We start from the raw sequence: 22,494 nt of genomic DNA on the forward strand, positions 1-22,494 counted from the left end.
AAACCATCACTCAGCATTTGAAAAATTGCTAATACTGTCAGTCAGGAAACCACATAAACAAATGACAAGGCAAGTTGTGGAACATCAACAACATTCACATATCTGGACCCTTGCAGTACCATATGCTCACAGAGAGTGTTTACTTTAATTTCTAGCTGATGCTGTATATTTAGTACACGAGACTGTTCAAGTATACTTAAGGTTTGGATCAGACTTGCTTTTTTTAGAGGCTCCCCTGAACTGTAATTACATCACAGGGCGTGTGCATCGATGTGTATTCATCTGTGTTTGTTCGCACACTCATGGCCCACATATATGTTGTGTTGATGCGTACACGTGCACATGCGAGCCACCTGTGCGATTCCTACTGTGATTTGAACTGTGCCATCAACCTAATGCTATATAGTCATTAGATACATACATTTCCCTCTGTGGCCGCGAGATGCATCAAAATCCAGCACAGCAGCTCTCCAACGGCCTCATTTAGCTTCTGTTCTGTACTCACTGATATTTCCCACTTGGGCCAATCAGATAAGTCATACGTGGCTTAACCACACAAAAGAGCACTTGGAGCCCCAAGCGGATGCTGCACTAGTAAGAAGCCTCAGTAGGCTTTAGATCAGTGGTTCCCAAACTTTTTACAGTGGCATACCCCGAGGCATTAAACATCCTTCTGCGTACCCCCTCTCTTCTATTTAGACTGCAGTCACACCTTTTCCATTAAGGGACAGTATTTGCCCTCTTAAAAACTCACAAAGGGTGTTTTTGTATCCAAAGATAGTTTGAGTCTTAAATCTTGTCTATAGTCTGTGTCTATATTTGTTCTTCATGCTAGTAAGTTCTAAAACCCCACTTTTAAAGGTACTATGAACCAGTGCTTAACATTGCTAAATGAATAATTGTCGGATCGAAACCAGCAATTAAAAGGCGCTGTGACTGACACTGGCCATACAACTTCAGTTTTCCCGGAACATACAGTTTAGTGAAGGTGATATTCTCTCTCACCTTTGAAGTTGTTGCCTTTTCCATTACATCAATTTCTGATTCTGACTGATCTAACTCCCGTTGCTTGTGTCTCACGCTATCCATTAGTATTGGTTTGGTAGTTCCAGCTTCGGGATCTTTTGATCAGAAACTCCATCTTTACTCATGGATGTAGAAAATGAAGATATGCTTGACTGCCTTTTTGACATTTTGGCGACATTAACTTTATTTATTAGAATCATTTGTCGGGTATATACTGTAGACTCTCTCTAAACTTTATGCTGCTTTCCAAACTTTATGCTTTACTGTGCCCAAATCAGTTAGCAGTAAGCTCCAACCAATGAGAGGGATTTTGAACTTAAGAAAGCTGATTGGTCAAAATCATATTTGCAGAGGGACAATAGCAAAACATAACCTCCAAATACTTATGCATAAACTTGTGCTCGCTCTGTCTCACACGCACACACTGTTACCATGTAATGCACTTGTTAATGCAGCATCAATTAAAACAACTCAGCATTTTGTTCGCATACCCACTCTGTCATCTCACATACCCCCAAGGGTACTCATACCCCAGTTTAGGCACTACTGCTTTAGATGAAGACTTTTTAGGACTGGAATAGTGTAGCTATGCAAAGTTTAGAGGGATTACAAATAAATGGAAAGCATTCTTTTGTGGAAAAGGAGACCATCAAGTTGGGGTTTTATCCACTTTTATTTTGCAATATGACCAATATCCTATCATATTCAAGTGTGTATGAAAAAAGTTAAGTCACTGATTTTTTTGTTGTTGAAAAAGCTAAATACAATAAGCATTGGATCAAGGCACATACAAGACTGGCCAAAGGGCATTCAATGCACTTTGGTCTTCAGTTGTAAAGAACAATTTAACTGTGGCAACATAAAAGTGGCTTGAATTAGAAAACAAAAATACAAATAAGAATTATATGAACAAAAAAATAGTTGACACTTTATATTCCAAATAGAAAAGAGCCCAAATGTGTTTGTTGCCATACTTTTTCTGCCCACAATATATTCCTTTTGTAGGGCAACGTTTACATGACATGTGGTTAACTGTACTGAGGGATATGGTAAATGCTGTTCCTCTTTGCCGAACGAGCGACATTTAGTTCTGTTCTTATGTTTTAGCACATCTGCTTTGATTTAACTGCAAAGTAACCTCTCATTTGATCGGTGTGCTTCGTTTGCAAATGATTTAGGATTCTGTGCTGTGTTGCTTCCTCTTCCAGGGCAGAGAGGAAGTAATAGATATCTGCTTCCTAAACGTTGGAGTGATGTAAAGCCTGGCAGCGTTCTGAAACAGGCAACCAATATTCCTAAAGAAACACAGAGGTTTCTGTGACACTGGAGTAAGTCTGTCCCCACCCTCCTTAAAATGAACAAAACACTTGTGTCTTTATTTCCTTTGATCAACTATGCCCTATATTCCCGCAGCCTTGTTTTTTTGTTGTATTTTTTTTTCCACTGACAGCAACATAGCAATAGTTTTGACCTGTGCTTATACTACATGGTTTTCTAATATCTGATTGTTCAACACAGCAATGAAAACCCACTTTCACAGTTGACAAGTCATCATATCTCAGTAGAGCACAAAGTTTTTTTTAATTGGTCTAAAACCATAAGTAAAGGAAGTACAGTACAAATGACTACAAATATCTAAAATATAGAATTGCAGTTTGTGGCAGCATACACCGACGGTTCAGTGATGGCCTGCAATCGGAACCTTTTTCCTTTTAATAAATCGTCCTTAAATATAAATTATATGGCAAATGTACATAACAATGCTTTCTCAGTCTTTTCAATCCAGTGTTTTGCAAAAGACCAAGCAGCCTCCAAGTCTTTCATAAGCAATAAAATGTCTTTGTAATCCGCACACACTATCATGAATGAGAGTAGTCTGAATCTGGTATTCCACTGTCTCTGTAGCTTCTGTTATTGATGCTGTTTTCGCTGTGTGGACTCTTGTAAAGACTTAAGCCATTGGGAGGAAAAATTGTGTGTATCACAAACTCCTCCTTTGAAACAGGCATGTGATTTATGGGAATCATTTGAAAAGAGGTCTCTCTAATCTCCAAGATGGAGTTGTCCTTCTTTGTTCCAGCTTCAGCGTAATCATCCTTCCGCCTGCGCCCTTTGTTGTATGTGCAGTTTCTGGAAAATAAGGAGCCGTTCCTATGGATGTACCAGCACACCAGGGCTAGCATGATGATGGCCAAAAGGGCCACTGCTCCTCCGATGATAGCAGCTAAAGGCAGATTGGAATTTTTATAAGGCTCTTTCTCCTGCTCTCTGTTCAAGGTTGTGGTGGGATTGTATGCTTTCAGGGAGCCAGTTTCTGTCTCTATGCAAACAGGTGTCTCGTCTGACAGGTAAATGTTACTAGTTTCCATGGGAACCATGCATATCCGATAAGAGGATTCGGGTTCCAGAGCTGTGAGCAGGTACTCTGTTCTCTCCCCTTGGACAATGGTCTCAGTTATGGATCCGAATGCAGGACTGTGGCCCAGCTTTAGCCAACTGAGCCTCAGGGCTGTCATGGGCTGAGATACTCTCCAAGATATGTGCACCGTCTCAGCACTACTGGATTTAACACTTATTGTGATGATCTTACGACTGGACGGTGTTGTGCTACGATAGTTTCTTCCAAGGTCTGGACCCTTAACCACAGGTCTTTTAGTTACGTATGAGGGCCATTGGGGTCGAGAGGGTGGCAAAGTGTTTGAGACTGTGCTGGTTTCAAATGTGGGTGGAATCTCTGTATCCGAGCAGCCAAACAGCTCTGTGGATAAGTCCTTGATGGCCATCCCTTTGACCTTATCGGGACCCTGGCACATGAAGCCACGCACATTGACCTTAGATGGAAGAGTGCGCAGCCAATCACGTACCCACTTCATCCTGCAGTTGCAGTACCATGGGTTGTTGCGCAAGAGCAGCTGGGTAAGGTTATCCAGGTCGTCGAATACACCCATGGGCAGACTGCTCAAGTTGTTGCCTGACAGATCCAAGCGGTACAGCTGTCGCAGAAAAGCAAAGGCACCTGCTGGTACGTGATTGATGTGGTTGTCTTGAAGATTTAGCTTCTCCAGGCTTGTGCCAGGCAGATTGGAGGGTGGGGATGTCAGGGAGTTTCGTACCAATGAGAGCTCGGTCAGATTGACTAAGTTCATCAAAGCCATCTCCCCAATGCCCCTGTTGTTCAATAGATTGCCATCCAGAACTAGTCGCTTCAGGTTTATAAGATCCTGCAGGGATACCTCTGAGATGGACGAGATGCGGTTGTCGTCGAAGCGAAGCTCCTCAATAGTCATTGGCAGACCGGAAGGTATGGTGCTGAGGTGGTTCCGGGACAGGAAGAGCAACCTCAAATGGTTGCTGTCTCGGAACGCACCTTCTTCAATGCTGACGGCTGACACGGAATTGTCATCAAGGTGTAATTCCTCAATAATGGGAATCTGTGCCAGGGAGGCATGGGTGATAGTCCGTATATTGTTCTCCTGCAAATGAAGTTCCTTGACATTCAGCGGTAGGTTGGTGGGGAACTCATCAAGATTGTTGCAGTACAGATAGATCTTTTCGACATTGTTTAGCCGCTGTAGATCCGTAGGGATCCCTGCACTTTTGATGCGGTTGTTCTGGAGAAAAAGTACTGTAGCGTCCTCTGGGATGCCCGAAGGGATGGAAGTCAAATCCCGGTCATTGCAATATATGAAAGTCCCATCGCAACGGCACTGCGAGGGACAGGAGGCTGAGGTCACCAATGGATTGGCCAGGCCAAGCAAAAGCCCAGCTCTGATGAAGACGACGAAGAAGGACTTGTAATTGCTTGCCATCGCTAATGTCCTCTTTGTGGTTGTTGCCCTTGGAGAAAAAAAAGAGAAAAAGTCAAATCCATGCAGTCTGAAGAAAAGGCAATGTCCTACTCTAATTGCTGTTTTTATGTACAGTGCCTGTAGCGCCTCTTTCATTGTAAAGATTCAATTTAAGAAAAATAATACTATATTTCTGCTGTTGAATTAATGAAAAGAGGCTATTAACATTTCCAATGACATGAACAAATGAAGAAACCATGGTAGCGAAACATGCCTTGGGTGTTCATCTTGATTAAAATAATTTTTATATATATATATATATATAAATAAAAAAACTAAGTACTGAAAAAAGAAAGAGGGATTAGAGGAGAAAAATAAGAGGAAAATGAGAGGTTTAGAAGCCAGTCTAATTTAAGTGGAAGGATATTCCCAATCAGCTGTGCATGTAGATAACAAATCCTTAAACCTGATAGCTTTCCTTGAATGAGATGCCTGTGTGTGAGGTTTTATCTTTTGCTGTGTGTAATGTAATCTCTGGCTCTTGTTGTTTTACACATTTCTGCTGTTAGCCAGTGCATTTCAAGACTGCATTTCATTGCTGAAAACTGGTGGTTGAAAAAAGTCAGGCCTTGTTGATTAAACGTTGTAAAATCAGCTTTTTCTTCTTCTCTTTTTTTGTGTGCAATATTTGCGTTCCCTGTAGGACATTTCAGAGAATCATAGTTTGCAAAAGGTGTAACGCTCGTAACTTGGAAGAAAATGAAAAGCAAATTATTTCAACCATTTTTATATATGATAATATGTTTTTACATTTGTTTATATATTATATATAAATATTATGATGTTTTGTTATATATAATATTTATACATATTTTATTTTTCTGTATTTATGTTTTTCATATACTATGTCATTTTATTATACTATTTTAATAATCTTTTTTGATTTATTACTTTCATTTCACATTTTCATCATTACCTCTGTTTGTGCACATGTATTTTAGAAGAAAAGGCACAGCAAGAACATCCATATTTGTCATACCTGATTTAGAAATGCCAGTTAATCCTCTGCTGCCACCCCAAATCCAATGAGGCTTTAAACCTTCCTTTCTATTCTTTCCGGAGATGTTTGTCCGTCTTGTCAAAGGGGTCTCTTTGGTTATATCCTGACCAGGCTGGTATTTGCTGAACTGATCCTTGTTTGTACCGCTGACCTCCTTTCTTGTATTGCAGCGTCCACAGTTCATGCAATCAAAGGCTTTGCCATGGTAGATAAACCTATAAAGCAAGCAGCTCCACTTCCAGACAGACCTCAGGCAGGCTTTGCTTGCGCAGGCATGCAATTTCAGTAATTTTTAATTACAAAAAAGACAAAAAAAAAAGGAAATATAAAAGAGAGCAGAATCCTTTTATTTTAAGTTGTGTTTCCTAATCAGACCCTTTTGTGTGTAACAGCGAGTCCTCTTTGAGAAGTGAACTGCACCCGTCTCTCCCAAAGCAGACTGGTCATGGCGTTAAGACCTCTGTCCGTCTGCAATACGCTGGGCTCAAATCCAGGGTGGTTCGGTTCTGAAGTCAGGCTCCAAAGTCAGCCCCGAATTCTGTAGTCGCACTCCCGGCAGGAGCATGAATAAAGTATCCAGCCTCGTGGCTCGAAAGCAGAATCTCCTGTGCTGCTGTAGCACTCTGGCTCCCTGGCTCTCGTTTCACAAACCTGTGCCTGACGTGCAGACACCCACTCCCTCTCACATGCTGATCTTCCTACCAACAAAGGATAGAGAGAAAAGAAAATGTCAATAAGAGCAGATTCTTTGGTTATTGACAGCATGTGACATCTGAATACGTCATGACACAGGAAAAGGAACGTGGCCTCGTTGAGAATGAGATATTGACTTTGTGTAATATGCTGTTAGGCAGCGTTTATTTAATTCTGAGATGATACTGCCAAGGCTGAGATTGAGTCAGACAGCGATGCAGCCAGCTGCAATTGGCCACTGTCCTTCAAACAGAGCAGTTTCACATTGCCATCGGCAATACATTGATGTAAACCTATAGCTTTTTAGCTTGTGTTTTCAAGGTTTGGACCTAACATAAAATGTACACCACAATGGATTGGATTTTTATAGATTGTTATGGCCTGTAGATCGCTTCACTGCATTTGAGACTTATCAGATTGAAGTGAGGGAAAAATAAGAGGAGTGTGTGATTGAGATGAGAATTTGAAAGTCCCTTAAGCTTATTGGGTTTCTGTATATCAGGGGATTTTTTTGCCTCTGGGTAAATGACCACAGAGAAAAGCCCCTGGGCTTCAGTCCTTTGATAGTGGACACTGTTTGTGAAACCTGGATTAGTGGAGATATTGTGTGGATTTTTATAAAAACCTTTCTTTTTACTCGCCTTAAGCCTGTGCTGCCAGGATAACCATGTGCGTTGTTCTGTCTGCCACTAACCCTAACATCCCCCCTCTAGTGTTCTCTATGGTGATGGCTGAAAAGAATTCCTTTGCATAAGAAAAGCGATCACGGTTTGGGCCCTGCTACAATGGCCAAAGACCGTTCCCTCCTGCCTGGCAACGTTCTCCACTGAGCTGTACTTTCAAAGTGGCTGAAGACGCTCTGGAAGGAGAAGGTGAAGGGAAAAAGAGTCATGGTGAAGCATATTGCTGCTGAGATGTCGAGCAGCCACCAAAGGTCCCTCGGGCTGCCCCGACAGCGCCTGAACACAACGCCCTCGCACTGCTCAAAAATGTACATGTGAGATGAACAAGTTTTATGTCTTGCAGACTCATGAATACCCAAATGGGCTCTTCATGCAAGTCACCTCCGGTGGCCCCAAAGAGATGTTTGTGCTGCACCTTCCATACTGTAATTTCCCACGGTACACCTTTCCTGCAACATAGACTGACAATATACATTTCTCCAACTGACAGCCGTCACCATGGTTTGTGCCCTTGCCTGAAACCCTTCTGCTGACCTGTGGATGGTAACCTTTCTGTAAAACATGCTGGGGTATGTCAGGCAACTTTGAAACAGTTGTAGGGAGTGACAAGAAGATATTAGGGAATTGAAGGCCCTGTAACTTGATAACAGGTCTCACCAACAAGGTCTAATAGCACATCCCATCCTTCTGTTGAGCCCAAGTGCTCCATGTGCCTACTATTGTATTAGTAGATTAACGAGGACATGGAAACAGCAGCTGTGACTCTTCTTTAAGGGCAGGTGATGTTTGACGGTGAGCTTTCAGTATGCTGACAGAGACTAAGTTGCTTTCTTTTTGTTGAATGCTGAAACATTTGCTTCATGATTGTCAGATTTATTGAAGAGGAAAATAAGTACTTGCAGGAATGGTGAAAATTTGGTTAACGATCGGCATGCAATTTTTCAACTGTTCTGAGGAAATGTTGTATTGATTTGGAGAATTGTGTGTAAAGTAGCTTGCCATTTTTCTAGAAGTCTGACAAATTATGTGGACATGGAATTGCTCTTTAAAAAAAAAAAAGTACTGTATCCAATGTAAATCACTTCCTGGCACAGGAGCAGGCAAAAGGAAGTTGGTGAAACAAGCCCCATTGGGTTTTTTTTCTGCCAAAATACTTCCCTGAAAATGTAAGAGTTCACTCACAGGGGGCTGTTTATTTTGTGATTTTTACAGCTGAAATCTTACTCAGGAGATCTTGATAAAAAGCACAGGTGTTTTGGGAAATAAATGTGGGCCAGTACTATATTATGGTCGTAAAGGTCAAACCGAAAATAAGGTAGGGCATCTACCTTATACGCTTCATCTAAGCTTGTCATGCCAGCTGTCTCAATGGGTCATGCAAACCTTGATCTGGCTGGATGATTGGCTGCATTATCATTTCTTTTCTTTTTTCCCCTGGCTTCTCAGATTTCACTGAAGTGGCAGTGGTCCATTGTCCATTTCAAGTTAAGCATAAGGGCCCCGGCCTTCGCTTTTCTGCTTTACTGAACTTCTTTCACTTAGAATTATTAGCTTTTTCACATTTGGTTAAATCTTCCAGCCCCTATCCCACCCACTGCTCATAGCCAGAGAAGAAAGGCCACTGAATGTGATGGGCACCTCTCACTATCGTTCTAATAGGCCACATTTTCCGTTAGAAGATCGTTCTAATGGCTAGGCCTGCTTCTGCTCCATTGCTCTGCTCGAAGTTATGTTCAATCGAGCGTCCTGGTTAAAATGGTCACAACCAACTACCTTTTGCTTGTTTAGTGTCTTGAGTTTAGAACACTAGGGTTTAGGCACTGAGAAATGGGCGAGAATTTTTTTTTTTAAATTTGCAACATTTGAAACATTGAAAGATTGTTTTGAAAACTGTTCAGGAATTTATTCAGCATTTTTAGAGAAATTAGGCTAAACCTTAAGATAGTAAACATTGTATTATGCATAGTTTTAAATTTAGAATTGATGTTTTCTAATAGTTTCCAAAAAAATTGCTGTCACATTTGATCAGTACCCATGCATGAACGGAGGCATTTAAGCTGAAATTAAATTTGCACTACAGTCTTCATTGGTAGGTCCTGGGCTATGATTATGAAAAACAGCTCTCTTGTTTTCAATAGATAATAGATTCTAAACCCCAGGCAGGATTTGAACTAAATGCCTCTCTTTGTCATGCATCTTATGTCCATGAAGCCATATCATGCCTTTCTGAGCCTAGTGGGCTGAGAGATGAAACATTTCTGCCTACATATTTGGAATCGAGAAGAACGGTTTGGGCACGGCTTTAACGTTAATTTAAGAGCAGCCTATTGTTAGTGGCTCCCCTCTGTGTGCGGTTTTGGGGCAGATGATCCGCAGGTTTGTCCCTGGCTGGCGTTCAGGCAGTGAGAGTGGATTCTAGGGGAGACCAGGGGTCTTTTTCTTTTGTACTGCACTGAAAAGAGAGTGGTCTGTGGCAGCTGCACTGTTTTCCCCACTTGGGGGTGGTAAGTGCTTCTGGATCAGGCCTGTGCATGCAGATACACACAGACAGTTGGAGGCTGAACTGGCGCTTTAATTACCACATATGTACCCCCTGCCAGGGTACAGGGGGCAGCAGTTGCTGGACAAGGGCAAAAAGGGATGGGTTGATTTACTGCACTGTACCTTTTTTGTTTCCACTCCAAAGGGGGTAAATTGTATCCGTAATAAAGCTAAAATCCAGTCCTAGTTTTCTGTTTGTTACATAATTTGTCCTCAGACAAGTATATTTCCACTTAAGCAATAAAAATAATTCTTTTTTTTTTTATGCTTCAAAAAATTAACTTCTAGGCTTGTTTTTAGAAGGTACATTTTATAGAATGGCCTCACTGAGGTCAGAGGTTGGCTGCCGACATGAGGAGAATTCTACTAGATGATTTGTTTTTGTCGTCTGCACAAAAGGGTGACAGACTTTTTTTTCTGAAGGCCTGAAAGACATGACCATTTCATGTTGACTCTGAGTGAATGCCACGGACCACTAGGTTTAGCCTCCGGCATTCATGGCTTGAAACAAAGAGTGCTATCTGCCTGGCTGCTGGTAAACATACACTGGATGCTTAGATTTTAGTATTAAAATCTAGAAAGTTGGTTAATTTGCATTGCTTTTTATTAGTATCTTAAGGGTGACTGGTATTTACGTCTTTTAAAGCTTGGAGGTGTGGTGTTTGTGAATCACTGATACAAATTGTTTATGCAAGCGAAAAAGACTGCCACAGAGTGCTTTGACACGTCCAACAAAGAACAATGGGTTAGTTAATTTTATCACCCTCCTTACATAGTCAAAACAGACCATTTGTGGTTTTCTGCTTTTGTCGTGCTAAGAAACTAACCTTTCGGAATACACAGTCTTTGACTGTGTATAGATGAAGCTCAAAGCTAGGGAAAACGACTTGCACTTAAAAGTACAGTATTTTAGGGATTCATGGTACATTTTCTTGCAAACTTGTCCAATGTGAATCGTCTACTATAGCCTAGTAATCTTATAAACTGATTTGATCAGCTCTGACTGAAGGCTTTGGCTCTTATCGTCATCTCACAGTCCCTCTCTCTGTATCTGCACAAAACTATTATTTCAATCTTGACTTTTTCTGCCTAACAGATATGAAAGCTTATCTATCAGATAACTTGGAAGACTACTTAAAAGAAGGGAAATTCGTTTGATGGGAAAATCCTGAAGCAGCTGACAGCCTCAGATCTCTTTACTGCGCCAGCGACACACTCTCTCACTGAAATGCACAGGGCGCACATTTATTGCGCTCCAATCTCAGTCTTTTGAGTTTTCGTTCGTATTCCGAATTAGAACGCGACCCTCATAATCAACGAAGCTGTCTGCGCTGCAAGCAGCTTCTATAATGGGAGAGTTCTAGTTTTGTCGCGTCGCGCGCAGTGTAGGCTACTGGAGTGTCACGCGCCGCATCCACGATTCGCCCATTCTTTATTCCAATCACTCACATCACGCTCTTAGAGCACAGGTTAGCCATTATTAATATATATTTTATCATTTGTAATCGACGTATCTTCGTTTCATTAGCGATAAGCCTCTCACACAAGAACAGATTTAAGACGTAACGCGTGAAGTTTAAACGTTCCTGTTGACTGCAGCCGGTAAAAATACTATCTGCATTGCGTTTTTTTTCTAAACGATGTTTTAAATATCTTTATAGCAGGTTAACTGATATAGAGTGCTGGTGGTGAGAATACAATGTAACTTGTACGTCCTTTAGTGCTTTTATTCGCGGCAGCGGAATGGAGACTTAAAGGGATAGTTCACCACAAATGAAAATGAAAATTCGTTCGTTTTCTCGCTTCCAAGTTGTTCCAAACCTATATGACTTAACAAAATCCTTTGTAAAACATTGAACAGAATAACAAGCCTCATTCACATTCATTATATGGAAAAAAGATGCATTGTAAGTGAATGGTGACTGAGCCTTTACATTTCTCTTTTACATGTCTTTTTATGTTTAAGGTAAAAAAGTCATAGAGATTTGAAACAACATAAAGGTTATTAAATTATGCCAGTATTTTTTTTTAAACTAACTATTGTTTTAAAATTGTTTTGGAGATGCACGTTGAATCCTAAATGCAAATGGAGGTTTATACTGCTGAATTTCATGACTACTGTACTTGTGATTTTAAATTGCTATCGCACCCCCCTCAAATCCCTAAGGGTCTGCCTACAATTTAAATAAAACACAATAAACCCATTTTTCCTCTTCGCAAACAAATGACTGGATCTGAAAGTTTAGAAGTGAAGTCTACAATGTGAAGGTTTGTGAGTGACTGCAGATGCAAATTTTCTCTATCCGTGTTGAAGGTATTTGATAACCTCAGGGTGATGAAGAACATAAGGGAAAGGGTTAAAACAGACCAAAAATAAGGGGGAAACGCATGACAAAACACACTTACCCGACAAAGCAATAATTCAAAAAGGAAAATCAAAAAGAATATCCTCAAAGAATAAAGTCAGTCCGTAGGATAAATCCAATATGATGGAAGATGATTTCAATCCCAAAAACGAGCCCAGTGTCAGAAAGGCTCAGTAGCAGCAATGGTGCGAATAGCTGGGTGTGTTTTTATTTCCACACACACTTGTTCACATACACGCACACACACGCACTCCTTTGGCTCAGAGAGAGAGACAAGATAGAGAAGTTGGCAGAGCTGGTCAGCTGCCTGGAGCTCACTACAAGTGTGAGGTTGCATCTGCCTCCAGCTCTGCTTCAACACAGCACTGATGTCATCTGGGGGCGGAGCTTGTGGCTTCTCTGTCTCTCTCTCTCTCTCTCTCTCTCTCTCTCTCTCTCTCTCTCTCTCTCTCTCTCTCTCTCTCTCTCTCTCTCTCTCTCTCCCCCCCCCCCCTCTCTCTCTCTCTCCATGCTGTACTTACTGTGGACGCTAGGGGGAGCAGGAGAAAGAAAGATGAGTATAGAGCAGCCTTGAATAGGCAGCTTGAGTGAGCATATCATGTGTTTGTGTTGAAGGCCGCCATAAGCATTATTTAGATGTGCTTTCTGTGTGTGTGTCTAATAATTAAGTAATGGAGTTTATATGTTAGAGATGCTGAGAAAAGGCAAAGCAATTGATCAAACCCCCCCAATGTTCAAACCAAATCTACGCCCTTGAGCCCTGGTATGCATTATTTAAATAAGAGCAAAGAGCTTTCTTTATCTTAGTGGTGAGTGTGTGTGTGTGTCTGATAGAGAGTGTGCTGTTAGTGCCATCTAAGTTTCACAGCACATTATGATTTTTTTTAAGCTCTGAAATCAGGCGTTATGTTCAGCCTCATTATGCTTATTAAGTATTAAAGTGGCTCCAAATGGCGAATTTGCTCCCTCATAAACCAGTTGCACACTGTGTGTGTGTGTGTCATCATCTTCGCAGGGCTTTTGAAGACCTTTTGTACAGTCAGGTCTGTTCCTGACCACTTTGGATGAGTGGTAATTGTGTTGTGCCTGAACTCTTTGCAAGCAGACACTGTTCTTCTACCCTTATTGTTAAGGGGAAAGTTCACCCAAAAATGTAGTTTGCTAACCCTCATGTCGGAGTATGATTTTTGGCCATTCTTTTTTCATAGGGGTTGTCAAGTTACAAAATAGCAAAAAAGGCAACATAAATATAAGGTGGTCCACGCCATGGTGCATTTCTGTCATTCAGTTGCCATTAAAACGAAAAGAGTGGCCAGTAAATTCTTTACAATAAATCTGTTCCACAGAAGAAAGACATACAGGTTTGGAATGACATTATAGTGAGTGATAATGAAATACATTTTTAGATGAACTATCCCCTTCATTGATGGCCTTTTTTCCATTTGAAAACTGATTATATACTTCTACTCTTCTGACCTTTTTTATTGGTCAAATTATTATAACTTTTTAATCAACTGCATGAAATTCTTCCAGCATGCTTTACTTGCTTGTGTGATGATCTTTTACATTTGTTTTTCTAATAAAGGGACTGATATACCTCACAGAGTTTGGGTCTGTCAGTGATTAAATGCTGGTTTCCTGCTTTCACTATTGTGTGACTTGACTATTAACTGCCAAGGTTTTGTCCCTTACCAAAGAACCTTTCTGATTGTGTGTGTGTGTATACGTATGTAATTACTAAAAATAAATGTAAAAAATAATAAAAATATTTATAATAATCTGTTACATTATTCAAATTATTTTTTACATTTATTTTTAGTGATTACATATATTAAATTATTAATGAAATGTAATTATTAACATATACAGTATATATCAATACATTGTTATATTGCACTGCCAAACCATGTCTTGTTGTATTGCTTTACAAGTATTCATTGGAAGATTAATCATCTAAATAATGTCCTATCCACCCTGTGCTTTTACAGCAGGTCTAGGTGTCGTGATTTAGGGTCAGAGGTGAAGAAGCAGGGCACAGTCGTAGGTGACAAGAGGTCAGTGCAGGGCATTATGGGCAGAGGCCCGTCTGTCCCCCTGCCTCGGGATGGATCACGACTCCGGCCTCTGCATCGACCCTTCCGGCACTTTTCTCTCCTAAATCTAACTAGGCTTTGTCTGTCATCGGCCCTTGATTGACTCTTAGGCGTACAAAGGGCCCCAGTGGAGGGCCCCAAGAGGGTCCGATTACCACTATTTCAATACAGTTGGGGGAGTCTATGGCTGGGGTCATCTGTTGTTTGGGAAGGATGAGCGTTCCTCATCTTTCCAAAAGATGCCATTTATTTTATCTCCTCCATCTCAATGTGTTTTGACAACAGACATGACTTTGATGGAGCTCAAGCCCTCCTCCTCCTGCTGCCCTTCTCTCGTTCGTTGTAGTCAGGGGATGGAGGTGAGCATAGCTAAGTTTATTAAAGGACTTGATGCGGTTAAGTGCTAATGAGCATTTTTTTTTTTAGCTCAGGCTTTATGCTTGAAGAATGTCTGACCTCTATGTTCACGGTACATTCTTTGTGTGACAAGCAAATAAGTCACATTATATCTGACTTATATTCACCAACGCGTGTTTCTTTTATGGCACTCTTTACTTGAATGGAATTTACAGCAAGAGTTTGTCAAAATCAAAGCCATACCTGAAGTCGCTCTTTTCAAAGACTTGTTGAAGGGTTTGTCATTCTGATCTTTACACCTCAAGTGTATATTTCATCCCCCTGGCCCATTCTCAAACAAACAATCCTGAGCTCAGCGCTGTGCTGTCCAGCTCCAGAAGATTTGTGGCGTATTTTTCTAATGTCTCCCGCGACTCCACTTACACACATACTCTGTTTACCTAGCTAGATTGGGGACATACCATAGACTTCATTTGTTTTAAATAAGCTAATTATCATTACTTCAGACAAACCCGACCATAGAACTAAGGAATGTTGAATACAATTGTCCAAGATTAATTGAAAAGCATAATTTTTGAACATTTTTAATAGGCTTCAAAATAAAGAACTTAAAATATAAGTGAACTTATTGCAATCTTCATGTAAACCCATTATAATAGATATCACATTTAACTGTGCCTTTAAAATAGCAGGTCTCAACACTAAGGATTTCCCCCCCCACAAAAAAAGTTGTTTTCATTGTTTTTGACACTTGTAACCTTATATTTTAATAAATAAGGTTATGCCACCAGCATTTTACTTACGAGTGAAAGTTCACAATTCTCGATTAAATTTTTTATACCACAACAAAAACGATTAGCCTAACTAACACAGAGTTAATTTTTTTTTTAAAGAAAAGTAAACCGTCATTAATAAAATAGGAATTAGAAGAATAAGAAGAAAAATAAACATTACAGGGGATGGCACAAATAAATACAATAGATATATCAATACATCAAATCCAAATGTTTACATTTGCTAGACATAAACATTGATGTACAACATCAATGTCAATACAGAACGGACCACATGGAGATCTTTCTTTTAGATTTAGATAACGTTTGGGGTTATTATTATTTTTAGTATTATTTGCTATTGCTATTATTATTTATTTTTTCGCATGCACGCCACACACGGACACATGCACGCACACAAACACATAGTTGCAGGGCTTTCTACTGTAAATTTTTAACTCATGCCCAGTTAAAGGTAACTCGGAAAAGCTTGTGCCAAATATCTGCTTTGTCTTATTTTTACTATATCCTTGTGGTTCATTTCCATAATCATTCACGGTGGTACCATTCATGACACATGATTCACCATGGGAAATTAGCAGTGATCTCTGTGCTGCTGACTTATCATCCTGTCTGCGACTTCAGGAGAGACCTCTGCAATATGGCAGAATGTGAATTGCAGGATGGGGTCTTCATCTACAAGTGTTCATGGCAGCATGATGTGGAGATGAATTATTTCCTGCCCTTTTCTGTTCTGTATGACCAGTCCAACAACCCCATTCTGAGATGGGACATTGCTTTACATGACAAGTCATACCGTCTCCTCCTAACATCTTACGCTTTCTTTCTTTCTTTTTTTTTTTTCAAATGCAGATCCCAGATGTTTAGCATTAACTTCCTTGGTCTCTTGAGACTAGGAATCTCCTAAACAGCAAAAACAATCTCACCAAGCTGACTTCCTGCTGTTCAAACTGGAACCAAAGGTCTGAGTCAGCGGTCAGCACTCTTGTGTATTTTTGAGGAATGAGCAAATCCTCACAAATAGCCCTCTGGGTTGTCTTCTCCGCTTTCCCCTTTGTGTCTGTCGCTTGTTTTTTCAAGGACCTTCTTGTGTTGGCCACAGGGATGGGGGTGGGTTTGGGTTGATTTGTCAACTGTGTGGAAACTTCTGGACCCCCCAGTGGTAAATGAGCTTCAAAACAATGGTCTCTGATCAGATTAGATAGCCCACCCCTTTAACCACTCCCCAGCCCAAACTACTCCGTTAGGCCTATCAGTATTGCAAGAGATAAAAGATGCCATCAGCACACAATGAATCCACAGTCTCGTGACTCCAGCACTCTAATGTAGCTCACTCAAGCACCTCACTCTCTTCCTTTCCAACAGTTTACTGTTTCAGCCCTAAATCTGTAATTAGCCAAATAGCAATCTTCTCACTCCTTTTCAAATATAGAAGCCTCCCGTCTTCACAGTAGGAATTTAACTGTGCAAATGAAAGTCTCTTGAGGACTTTCTCTTTTGTTTGAAACATTCGTTTTCAAACAGTTTCCAATAGGCCAGAAGCGAACAACTATTTTTGGTAATATAATGGGAATAATCTGTTCATTATTTCTTCAATTAACAATTAAGTGCATGTTTCTCATTGAGCCCAATACTTTATTTTATATTTTGTTATATTATTCTCTCTCTCTATCTCTATCATATTATATTATTCTCTATCTCTATCTCTATCTATATACTGTGTATGTATGTGTATATATATATATATATGTATGCATGTATATGTGTGTATGTTATTAATATAACATTTTATAATGTAATAATTTCACAGTTAGCCTCCAAATGAATATAGAAACAACATAAAGACAGTAGAATTGAAATACTTGTTTAATGGTATCTTTTTATGAATGAATGCCAGAATCACTGATACTAATATGGTCTCAATGTTTTTCTAAACATTAAATATAGCCATTCAACATAACAGTGTAGTTGAAAGCTATCAGTTTTTTTTAAACATTTACTAGGCTTCAAAAAATATAAAAACTTTTTATTTAGGTGAAAGTAAAACAAGTCTCACATAAACAAATAATAAATGTCATATTTACCTGTGGCCTTCCTGTCTAACATGTAGGAAATATACATAAAATGTATAAAGTTATCACAGTTTGCACTGTCTAAATTATAAATCAAATATAAATGAATCCATATTAAAGCTACAAAAGTTTTTTTTAGTCAAAAGCAGTGAGTGATTTTCTCTGTTACTTTTGTTCTTTGATTAACTTTACTGACAGACAGAATTAGTGGCTGCTGTCACTTTAAGATTTGCCACTGCTGCACATGACACGGATCTCACACGCGTCTCATTTTCTCACAACTCTTTACGTTCATTTAAGACTATTTAACTAATTTAAGACTGCTCTTATGACGATACTCTACAAAATTGACATTTTGCCATAATATTGTGTGTTACTGCTCGAGTGCTCGTTCAAGTGCCACAGATAACTTCCCTGGCGCTTTATCTGTGCTCACTGGCGCGCGTCTTTCTGTGCGTCGTGTGCGTGTGCCAGGACATTCACAGGCAGCGCATTCTCTTTTGTCTTATTTGCATGAATAAAAGCTTGATCATAATGTAACGCTAACCAAAGGATGACAGAAAAAACGGGTTATGCGTTAATTGCGTTAAATATTTTGAATGCGTTAAACAATGTTCTGTTCATTCAACTAAAAACAGAATAGACTAGGGCTGTCACTTTTTATTCGATATTCGAATATGCATTCGAACATGACGTGAAATATTCGTAATCGAACTACAAATAAACTATCCGGTTTTTAAAGTGCCATGTGTAGCGCATTTTTTATTTTAAAAAGCATGTTATTTTGAAAGCGTGTTACAGGCTGTAAGATATGACGGCGCTCTGCAACCCGCATCACCGCAGATTACCTATTCATCAAGCGTCAAGCCAACGTGCAAACTATCGCAAATCAAAGTGAAAGTAAGTCGTAGACGCTTTAACACACAATTATAATAATCTCATTAAAAGTAAAGAAACGAAATTATCTTACCAGGGCTGCCGCTCTCTCTTATTGGAGTCTTTGATTTTGAAATGTTAGCTGATGATCAATAAAATGCAGCTCATATCTGTGGCTTTCGGTGACATTAAATCCATTAAATCTGCATATAGCACTGGAATTGAAGATCGATTTATATCCGTTTTCAAAAACACATTTATTCGAATATTCGAATACATAGCTTGGTATTTGATATCCTTTCGAATTTGATTTTTCTCAAAAGTGACAGCCCTGATTTGAGAATCAATATTGGTTCGTGTACACGCACACACGCACTCACGCACAATCACACACAATCTTTATTCTTTGTTACCAAAGGAAGCGTGCCAGTGTTTTTTGTTTCGCTGCTCAGAGAGGAAGCTATGCTTAATGACATTAAAGGTTCGCTGACACAAACAGTACAACAAATTGTAGATAAGCTTGATAAAGCAGCATTCTTAATCATTACAGACCTGTCAACTCCCGCTGGTTTGGCTAGATTTCAGGAAGTTTCATTTGGCAGAGTGCACAAACAGAGTTACACAATGATTAAAGCTGTTGGTATGAAGTTTATTATTTAGTATACTAGGTGCTAAACAACAGTTCATGCCTTTGTTCATTTGCTGCCTTCATGAATTTTTATAGAGCAAGAATGCAAATAGGCTTCGCTTGAATCAATTTTTAATCAGTGTTGCACTTTTTTTCTGCTAAATCCTACAAATGTAATTTTTCTCTATCACCCCATTTTTTTTTAAATCGTGAGATATGATAGAAACCGTCATTTACAGCTGCTCATAAAAAAACTTGCTGCTATTACGAGTAACATATACCGGTACGAAGAACTTTACAGCATTTTAAAGAATCGCATCTGCTGTGAATCAGTGTTCTGGAGAAAGACAAGACTGAGCCCATTGTGTTTTCATGTTCTCCAAACAAAGCTCGAACAATGCTATGTGATCTATGTGCTTTTACAACATCTCACCTCGCATTGACTTGTGTTGCAACTACGGGAGGGTTACATGGTTGCGTTCAGTTCCAGGCGCCTTTTTTCCCTTTTTTAAATAATTTAGCAGTGTTTGTAATGGAGGAAAATCATTATTTGTAATGAACATTGAACGACTGAATACTAAGTGGCTTCAGTAGAACCTTAGAAATGTAACTCTTGAGCTGCAAGCACAGTGAATTCAGGTCAGCAGGCCACTGTACTGTTTATATAAAGTTGTTAATTTGCACAAAGTTGAAATTTTCTTTGACAATCTGCTGAACAAGGCCACATTATGTTTGCAGAAATCACAAACTCTCCTTTAAACGAACAACTTTTCATCCTTCAAATTATTAAAAGAAAACCCTGACGACTTTGCCCATCAGGAAGTAAGACATTACAGACTAGTGTCTCTCTCTTCTAACTCAAGTGTGTAAGACCTTGGCTTTGAACCTTGCCACAATGAAACTTGAGTCCTTCTGTCAGATCTAGAGGTGTTTTTCTTAACACTCCAGAAGCATTTGTGTGCCCCAGCATTCTCAAGCGCTTGTGTGAGTGATGTATCAGATGTACCTCATGTCTTTGTGAAGAACGGCTCAAGAGCGGATAGGAATGGAATGATGACAGGTAAATGAGGGGAATGGTTTGTGTACACGTCTTACTTGAGCTTCCCCCCCTCCATTAGCGACCGTTGTTCCCAAAGTGAACTGGCAATTTGTCGCTGCCGTTTGGGACGATGAAAGCTGAGGATTAAAGAAACTGGAGAAGGTTCCTCTCCATTGCTCTTTGTCCTTAAGTGAGGAGCAATTTTTTTGTGTCGTTTACCATTGCTTTGAGACCATATGTGGTTGTCTGACCTATGCGTTTGTTGAGTTTTGGCTGCAGAGATTTTTATGAAAGAAGTTAAAAGTGACATTTATTATGTTACAGAAGATTTCCATTTCAAAACTTTTTTTTTTTTACTTTCTATGTATTAAATAATCCTGAAATAAAATCTATCACAATTTTTTTTTTTTTGTGGATTCCACAAAAATATTAAGCAGCACAACTGTAACAGCAATATTAATAAGAAATGTTTCTTGAGCACCAAATCAATATATTAGAATTATTTCAGTTTTTACTGTATTTTTGATCAAATATATCCTGAAATTATTTAATAATTTATTTTTTATTACAAGCAGAAACCCTAGAGCGTGACATCATATCTTGTCACCCGTGTCTGTCATGTTCTGCATATTCTAGTCTGAAATGCTCTCAGATTTGCCCATGTAAAAGAGCTTATTTTTATTCAACGGTTTTCAAACCTGAACAAGATACTATTTTTATTTGATTTATTTTTTTACCTTCAACGTGCACTGTAAAGCAGAAACTCCCACTAGCTTTGCCTCCAAATTGAAGGTCAGTCTAATAATGCGAGGATGACATTTCAGCCCCTCTCCTACAGTATGTGAATTACTATCCTGCTGAGATCAGCTGTGATGAAGGAAGTGAAATCACTCGTCTTTGTGCGAGGATGTCGGTCTGCGTGTGTGTGAGTGAGTGACAATGTGTGGCGCCCACCAGCCTTAGCAGGAACAATGTCTGGTTCTGTCAGTATGTTGTTTTTACATATTCCTCACGCTGTTTTACATGTCTTAGCCTCGTCTAAAAAGGACCCATTTGCATCAGACCCACAGCGCTGAGCTCGTGCTGCAGAAACCTGGTCAGTGAGAGATGGATGAGCAGGCATGCAGAGCCCCTTTGAGGTGAAGAGGAAAGACGGATGGTGGTGGTGCTGGTGTTGATGGGAGGAGAGGAGGATGGAGGCGCCTCTGCAGTGTTGATGTATTCTCCTCTAGGGCTCTGATCGTTTCCTTTCTGCTGCTGACTCAGTGCTGTCTGGGCCCCCACCATCCCCTCTGGCCACAACCGTGTGTGTGTGTGACTATACACTCTTCAAAATAAAGGTTCTTTATTGGTCTCAATGGTTCCATGAAGAACCTTTAACATCCATTCTTTATGGTAGAAAAAGTTTCTTCAGATTATTAAAATGTTCTTCATACTAAGACAATAATGGTTCTTTAAAGAACTTCACTGAAAGTTTTTTTGGGGAATCAAAAATGGTTCTTCTGTGGCATCACTGCGAAAACCCCCCTTTTGGATCCTTTATTTTTGTGCAAACTGCTACTATAGTCTAGGAACCATGAAAATACAACAGCCCAAAAACTGTGTATAGTCAAATAAAGTTTTAACAGAGACTTAACCAAATGAAACAGCAGAAGTAGGTGGTGATGTGTTAAATAGTACAGTTTCATAAGGGTGCCTGCATAAAAATAATGGCTGTGGTGTACAGAGAAGTGTATTTTTCTAGTATTTGCACCGTAACGGAATTAAAAGCGGTAAATCTGCCAACCGCTGAACTTTTTAGCTATAGTAACAGCAAGCAATAGTATTTCCATCCCCTTTTATTGGTGCAGCTCGTGCTATTATATTATATTATATTATATTATATTATATTGTTATATTATGTTATGTTATGTTATGTTATGTTATATTATATTATATTATATTATATTATATTATATTATATTATTTATAATTATATTTATATTGTTATTTTTTTTACATTTAAAATGTGCATGAATTTCTTTATTTTTGCTTTAATGGAGGAAAAAAGAAAGAGCCATACGCTGTACACATCAGTCTGTCTTGGGACATTACAACCTCTAGATGCCTTCACAGTGCTTAAGTTGGCTGATTGCAAATTTTTAGCTTGGCACATACAGTGGACCATTTGCAAGCTAATGTCTGGCAGCTGGCTTTGTGTGTGTGGGTGGGTAAAGGTGTGTGTTTGTATCGTGGCCGGCAAAAGCTCCACACAGCTTTTCTCAGCTGTGTAAAGGTCATCTCTCCATGCAAAAATGTCAGCTTTCTCTTTCTGGAAGCTTTTAGCAACTAAATTGTATTGTACGGTATAACCTCACAGTGCTGAAAACAATCGCGTGTTAATGCTTTTCTCACATCCTGTCACCTTATATGACTCACTGTCCACAGTCCACAGACTGATATGTTAATCAGACTTGAGTAACTTACAAAAAACCTCAA

General features: G+C 39.5%; 2 protein-coding genes across 2 annotated transcripts in view; one reads left to right on the forward strand and one right to left on the reverse strand.

Annotated features, from left to right (window-relative positions):
- macrod2 (mono-ADP ribosylhydrolase 2) overlaps positions 1-22,494 on the forward strand; it is a 531,158-nt gene that overhangs the window by 89,745 nt on the left and 418,919 nt on the right. The window lies entirely within an intron of this gene.
- On the reverse strand, positions 1,688-12,484 carry flrt3 (fibronectin leucine rich transmembrane 3). The gene is made up of 3 exons (XM_079634337.1): positions 12,198-12,484; positions 5,854-6,572; positions 1,688-4,863 (listed from the first exon to the last, which is right to left on the reverse strand). Exon 3 carries the CDS (start codon positions 4,833-4,835, stop codon positions 2,886-2,888), a length of 1,950 nt encoding a protein of 649 aa, XP_079490463.1. The 5' UTR covers positions 4,836-4,863; positions 5,854-6,572; positions 12,198-12,484; the 3' UTR covers positions 1,688-2,885.

This window comes from Phoxinus phoxinus (genome assembly GCF_949152265.1).
Source record: "Phoxinus phoxinus genome assembly, chromosome: 14".
Taxonomy (NCBI): domain Eukaryota; kingdom Metazoa; phylum Chordata; class Actinopteri; order Cypriniformes; family Leuciscidae; genus Phoxinus; species Phoxinus phoxinus.